The following is a 7,476-nucleotide window of genomic DNA, read 5'->3' on the forward strand; positions in this document are numbered from 1 at the left end:
AATACATATATTAATTAACACATAAATAAAATAACAACGAACGAAAGGTAGAAATAAAAGCCCATAATTATTAAATAATTGTAATTTAAAAATAAATTAATATGCACAGAAATAGAATAAAACATTGAATGTATTTGTTTATTTGAATAAATAAGGATATGGATAAATAGGTAAAATCAATAAACAGAAATGTATGCAAATTCAATCTGAAAATTAATTAATAAAAAAAAAGTATATTTGATGAACTTTGCCATTTCTGTGCATGTTTTATGTTTTTAAATTAACCTGCACATTCATTTTATAATTTAGGCTTTAATGTCCATTTTAATTTCTTTAGTCATTTATCTGCTATACTGGCAGGGTTAGTCCTCTGAAAGTGGTGAAAAAACAAAGTCTTCTCCGGTCCCTTTAAACTATTGAACAAATGAACTTAATTCAGTTAAACAAATGAAAAAATGCTGTTGCCAAATAACAAAGATTGTGTGAGTTCTGGAAACTAAAAATGAATTAGAAATCTTGTTTTTCATTCAGTCATTTCATTCATATTAAGATAACTATAAAACTCTTTTTACAATATTTGATTTATTATTATCATGATGAAGGGAAACAGTTATATGTAACACATAGAAAGTGATCAAAAAATGAGATTTGTGACAAATATGCTGTTGATTTCTTCTTTAGTCAAGATTAACAAATATGAGAAACCATGCAATGATTGTAAGTATATTAAAAAACTAACATTTCCCACATGTTTATGTTGGTCTGGAGGGTAAAGAAAACAATTTGGGCTGTTACATATTTAAGGCAACATTTATTATGGCTGGTCGTTGTTGCAGAAGGCAGCTGATTATGAATCCAACATTATCCTTGATTCCATTGTTGCACTTCTTACAAAAGACTTTGTATTCCTGCAGACAGAACGTTACACATGAAGCTGTAAATACGTCAAAGGATCTCTGAATGAAAGCACAGCAGCTCCCCCTAGTGGACATCATGTGCAATGTCTCTCGGATGTGCAATATATAAAAACATACTTGAATGAATTATCGGCATTATTTGCGACGTTAAAGACAAAAGCTGCTGCTGACGGGTCCAGGCAATGCTTCAGTGTTTCCTGCAAAATAAAATGGAATACATAAAGAGCACGTTCACATACTTCAATGGCACTATGACGATGACATACATAACTGCATGTGTTTCATCACATGACCGCTCACCTTTAGCTCTTCTCCGGCTCTGCAGCTGCAGCCGGAGCTTTTTTCTTACATTCTTCACACACGTGGCGGCAGGACCTGTTGGGACATTCTGGTCAGTGAATATTATTTATTATAAATGATTTGTTGCAGCACAAACACCACGGACAAAACTGTCAAATTATTGGCTTGAAAGTAATTCATCTTCATTTTTTTTTTTAAGATTTAGCAGCGTATGGCAACCTCTTGGAATATGATATAAACACACACACACACACACACACACACACACACACACACACACAATTTTGTTTTATTTTTTACTTTTCTTTTTATGTGTGTTTTATTTTTTATGTGGTAACATTATTTTACTTAATTTTGTATGTCGGTTTGATGCCTTTTTCCCTTCTTTTGTATACAAAATGTTTTTTTTTTAATATGCAGAAACTAGTAAACAAAGGGGGAAAAAGTAATGTATTTGGTCAAGTTATGTTACTTCAAAGTCATATCTTCAAAATTAAATAAATAAAAAGTACGTAGCAGGATTTCTGCACAAAACTATCTTTTAAAAAAACTGCACAGATCTTTAATTTGAATTTAGATCTATTGATATACATTGCAGTATGTTTTGGCATTTTAACTGTAATTAAAGACCGTGAAACCTTCCAATGCAGTGCGATCCCTACCTGGGTCCAGAACGAGACCAGGGTCCAGAACCAGAACCAGACCAGGGTCCAGAACCAGAACCAGACCAGGGTCCAAATCCTGGTCCACCCTCAATGCCGATGTCCTGGAACTTGCTCCGACAAGTTCGGACGTAAGAAGCTTTCCCCACGGCGTAGCCGAGGACGCCGGCGACTAGGAGGCAAAGTGAGAGCTCATGAACCTTCACCACTTCATTACTCACATTAAGACAACTAGATTGTCTATGACAAGGCTTCTGAAAATGTTTAAATATACGAATCAGACTAAAATCATATTCAATATGGGCTAATCTCTAGAACATAAATGTGAACGTTGGTTCAAAATTATTGTTTCATTTTGTTGACATATTAGAGTCAAAGGTGTTTACATTTATGTCACTCCATAAATCATTAAATACTGTCAAAAGGAATGACATACAGGTATATAACAGAGGTTATGAATGCGTTGTGAACAAACCCCTCAGAATATATGTAGGAATGAAAGAGTGAAGTTATATAAATGAGGTTATGAATGTGTGAACAAAACGTCTTTAAAGAGAAGTTTAGTTCCATGACATCATGATGAAGACTCTACAGGTGAACACATGAACTCATAGATATCACCATGACACTTCACCACTTCATCACTGACACTAAGAGGAGGATTTATTGTGTAAAAAGTTTTATGAAGTGTTGTGTTTAAACATGCAAATGAGGCTTTATGTGACAGTGACTTCAGGTGAATTTAGGAGAAATCTACAGACGTAAACAGACAAAGTAGTAAAATAATTGTTTTCTTTCCTCTAGAATGAAAGAAGACGAGTTATGGAAGATAAATAGAACAAAATATCTAAATTGACCAGCGCATGAAAAACAATGTTTTAGGTATTTTAAGCATGAGAAAGTCAAAAATACACACCTGCTAGTTTGGGAAAGGGACCAAACCTCTTGGACGCATTCCAAATACCTGCATGGAAATACAACTAAACGTCAACCAAACGGGACATGACGACATGATGATATGACGACATGATGATATGACGACATGATGATATGATGATATGACGACATGACGATATGACGATATGACGACATGATGATATGACGACATGATGATATGACGACATGATGATATGACGACATGACGATATGACGATATGACGATATGACGACATGATGATATGACGACATGATGATATGACGATATGACGACATGATATGACGATATGACGACATGATGATATGATGATATGATGATATGACGACATGATGATATGACGACATGACGATATGACGATATGACGACATGATGATATGACGACATGATGATATGACGACATGATGATATGACGACATGATATGACGATATGACGACATGATGATATGACGACATGATGATATGACGACATGATGATATGACGACATGACGATATGACGACATGACGATATGACGACATGACGATATGATGACATGACGATATGATGACGACATGATGATATGATGACGACATGATGATATGATGGCATGATGACATGATGGCATGATGACATGATGACATGACGACATGATGATATGACGACATGATGATATGACGACATGATGATATGACGACATGACGACATGACGACATGACGACATGACGACATGACGACATGACGACATGACGACATGACGATATGACGACATGACGATATGACGACATGACGATATGACGACATGACGACATAACGGGAGGACAGGGTTTAATGTCAGCACCTTTGTAGACGAGTCCGCCGGTGACGGCCATGCTGCCCAGAGAAAAGGGAAGAGCTGAGGAGAGAGAACCAAGTCAGTGAATACAGAAGCAGATCAAAGTCATTCATGATGACTTCAAATACAATCCCCAGACTGAGCGACTGTTATATAAAACTGTAAATCATAGCTTGTTTTATGAAGAAGAAAAAAAGCCCCAAACTGCTGTATTTGGATGTATTGAACACCATAAGTAATATACAAGTGAAATATATGGTTTGGTACATGAGAACATTTAAAATGTCACAAATGTGAACCAATGCAAATGTTGGAGTCCTCACCTGAATGTTCTCTGTTCTAAACCCTCTCTAACTTTGTTCTGCTTCACTTTATCAAAGTCAACTTTTGCAGAGAGAATGTTCACATATTGAGTTATGATTTGGGTTAGAGAATGTTCACATATTGTGTTATGATTTTGGTTAGAGAATGTTCACATATTGAACTATGATTTGGGTTAGAGAATGTTCACATATTGAATTATGATTTGGGTTAGAGAATGTTCACATATTGAGCTATGATTTGGGTTAGAGAATGTTCACATATTGTGTTATGATTTGGGTTAGAGAATGTTCACATATTGAACTATGATTTGGGTTAGAGAATGTTCACATATTGAGCTATGATCTGGGTTAGTGAATGTTCACATATTGTGTTATGATTTGGGTTAGAGAATGTTCACATATTGAGCTATGATTTGGGTTAGAGAATGTTCACATATTGTGTTATGATTTGGGTTAGAGAATGTTCACATATTGAACTATGATTTGGGTTAGAGAATGTTCACATATTGAACTATGATTTGGGTTAGAGAATGTTCACATATTGAGCTATGATTTGGTTTAGAGAATGTTTACATATTGTGTTATGATTTGGGTTAGAGAATGTTCACATATTGAACTATGATTTGGGTTAGAGAATGTTCACATATTGAGCTATGATTTGGGTTAGTGAATGTTCACATATTGTGTTATGATTTGGGTTAGAGAATGTTCACATATTGAGCTATGATTTGGGTTAGAGAATGTTCACATATTGTGTTATGATTTGGGTTAGAGAATGTTCACATATTGAACTATGATTTGGGTTAGAGAATGTTCACATATTGAGCTATGATCTGGGTTAGTGAATGTTCACATATTGAGCTATGATTTGGGTTAGAGAATGTTCACATATTGTTATGATTTGGGTTAGAGAATGTTCACATATTGAGCTATGATCTGGGTTAGAGAATGTTCACATATTGTGTTATGATTTGGGTTAGAGAATGTTCACATATTGAGCTATGATTTGGGTTAGAGAATGTTCACATATTGAGCTATGATCTGGGTTAGAGTTGGACCTTACAGCTGCATCATTTCAAAGAAATAATCATCCTGAAAGTGATTTTTTTATAGGCGGACCTGAAACCTTTTCATTTTTTTCTGTGTGTCATCTTCAATTACTCTTAACCAGTAACATATAGACTGATATTTACACATCTGAACAACATCTCACATATTATAACACCAACATTATTCAAATAGCCCTAGTGGTTGCAGAGATGTGGGTGTGACACATGTAGGTGGTTTTTAAGCGGTTAAATCCGACTGAACCTTTGACCAATAGAAAGATTTGCTCCGCCTAATTTGAAAAAAAAAATTTAAAAAAGGGACGGCTCTGACTTCCTACTATGGAATTGTTGGCGGTTCATGTTTACATAACTGAAAGGTGAGATAGCCAGCAGCTGTGGAGGGCCGGGGGTTTGATGCCGGAGACAATAACGTGTTGACAACATGAATCATTCGCTCACAACACTCCTTTCTGTTAGATCTAATATGTAATCTCCTGTTCGGCTTGTTTTACAGGTCACGGATCATTTCAGATTTTGTTCTATTTTTTCTGTCAGACGAGAGGAAAGAAAACATTGTCCATTTGCTTCTGCACTCAAAAAAACGACGCTTTCAACTATCTTAATAAAATCATGGAAAGGATTTCCACACGAGTCAAAATTAGAAGTTTGAAACCTGTAGATTTCTCTTAAATTCACCAAAAGCTACCATTACATAATGCCTCATTTCTATATTTAAACATAACATTTCATAAAACTTGTAATACAATAAATACTCATCTTAATGTCAGTAATGAAGTGGTGAAGTTTCATGTTCATATCTATGAGTTAATTATTTGACCCTATTCACCTGAAGAGGTTTGGGTGTGTGCCGCCATTACAGTGTGACTTTGAGAGGTTTGGGCGCCACAGATTAATCTCCACTGAGTGGACTGTAAACACGCGTGTGAACAAAGTGCCGACAGATTACTCCGGCTGCTCGGCGTCGTAAAACACACTCGGAGGAATACAACTCAGAGGCTGTGAGAGAAGCTCACTGCCGGTTGTTGAAGCTCTTGAGTTGGGCATTTCGGTGGGCGCCATCTTGTTTTTTTTGCAACCAGAAGTGACATAAGAGGGTGGAGCAGAGAACCACCAAAAATATTAAAATGAACTTTCATGTGGTGAAAACACACACTGTGAAAGGGGTGGGGTGGGGAGACGAAAACACGGACGCGACCTGTCAATCACCTTGTAGCCCCGCCCCCTTTATGGTCTGGTTGACTCTAAATGACCATAATTTACTAAATGAACATCATGCTGTATTGAAGAAGACTTGAAACTAGAGATTGAGACATAAACTCATGTTTACAATGTTTACTGAGGGAATACATCAAGAGGAGTAGAGTCATTTATATATACTTCTATACAACCAGAGGAGTCACCCCCTGGTGGTCAGGAGAGAGAATGCAGCTTTAACACATGAAGCATAGACTTCTATACAACCAGAGGAGTCGCCCCCTGGTGGTCAGGAGAGAGAATGCAGCTTTAACACATGAAGCATAGACTTCTATACAACCAGAGGAGTCGCCCCCTGGTGGTCTCTAGAGAGAATGCTTGTGGACTCCACTTCATAGTCACACCTCAACTACTTTCAAACACGTGGGGTTTTAATAAGAAGTAAATGTGAATATATAAAATAGATTACCTCTGTACCAGAAGCTTTCCTCTTGGCAGTCTTTCCAAACCTTCCTCACGTCTTCTCTGTGCACGTGACGGTCCCCCATGGCGCACTGTGGAGACACACGCGCACACGCGCACAGGTTCAGGACTCACGTATCACGGTGGTCAGTGGTGGTCCACAGCGGAGACACTCACCTTCCAGCCCGCTTTCTCTGGCCCGGCCGCCGGCGCCGCCTCGCCCGTCTTCACGGTGATAGTTTGTCCGGTGGGTTCAGAACTCATGGCGCTTTTTTATTTTTCTTCTTCTTCTTCTTTCTCCTGGATCAGAAGTGCTCAGCTTTCTCCAGCTCGTATCCTCTACTTCCTCTTTCTCTCTCAGTGCTTCTTATAAACAGGATTTGATGCTCCTCCTTGTGTTTATAATCCCGCCCCACTTGAAAAAAAAGAAAAAGATATATTGAATTTTGCAGGGTAAAAATGCACAATGTTTATAATTTAAAATTAAAACAAATTAAAAAAAGTAAAAAGCGGTGACATACAGATGTTTTCCCGGACATGAGGTAGAAGACAACCCAGTATAAGAACCACAATGTGGGTCAGGTTCACCTTCGTACTTATGGAAGCCCGTTTCCGCACTCAAAAAAAAAAAAAGAGATGAAAAAAAAATATATATATCAACGATATGCAAGCGTCACTGTTGACGTTTTAGCTCAACAAATAATAGCATTGCTATTAATGTAGCGGTTGCATGTGTTTCTCAAAGAGGCTACCGGTACTACAGCCCTTTAATCAAGATGTTGTGGAGACCCACATACGGAC

General features: G+C 37.3%; 1 protein-coding gene across 2 annotated transcripts; it reads right to left on the bottom strand.

Annotated features, from left to right (window-relative positions):
• Positions 1 to 604: 604 nt before the first annotated feature.
• Positions 605 to 7,023, bottom strand: ociad2 (OCIA domain containing 2). Of its 2 annotated transcripts, none has more exons than XM_079220636.1 (7): positions 6,853 to 7,023; positions 6,683 to 6,767; positions 3,633 to 3,686; positions 2,796 to 2,843; positions 1,917 to 2,051; positions 1,218 to 1,305; positions 605 to 1,114 (listed from the first exon to the last, which is right to left on the bottom strand). In XM_079220636.1, the coding sequence occupies exons 1-6, from the start codon at positions 6,937 to 6,939 to the stop codon at positions 1,220 to 1,222; spliced, it is 495 nt and encodes a 164-aa protein (XP_079076762.1). In that variant the 5' UTR covers positions 6,940 to 7,023; the 3' UTR covers positions 605 to 1,114; positions 1,218 to 1,219. The 2 variants fall into 2 exon arrangements, with proteins under 2 accessions (XP_079076762.1, XP_079076761.1); XM_079220635.1 differs by having other exon boundaries at positions 1,218 to 1,292; positions 1,880 to 2,051.
• Between the last annotated feature and the right edge of the window lie 453 nt (positions 7,024 to 7,476).

The sequence above is a fragment of the Taurulus bubalis genome (assembly GCF_910589615.1).
Source record: "Taurulus bubalis genome assembly, chromosome: 7".
NCBI classification, from domain to species: domain Eukaryota; kingdom Metazoa; phylum Chordata; class Actinopteri; order Perciformes; family Cottidae; genus Taurulus; species Taurulus bubalis.

Bases quoted from the DNA above. Each gene is read 5' to 3' on its own strand.
- ociad2 (XM_079220635.1), bottom strand. From the start codon at position 6,939: ATGAGTTCTGAACCCACCGGACAAACTATCACCGTGAAGACGGGCGAG. The intron at 3,687-6,682 runs GTAATCTATTTT...CTCTCTCCTCAG, and splicing joins GGAAAGCTTCTGGTACAGAG to CTCTTCCCTTTTCTCTGGGC. The intron at 1,293-1,879 runs GTAGGGATCGCA...ATGTCCCAACAG, and splicing joins TGGTCTCGTTCTGGACCCAG to GTCCTGCCGCCACGTGTGTG.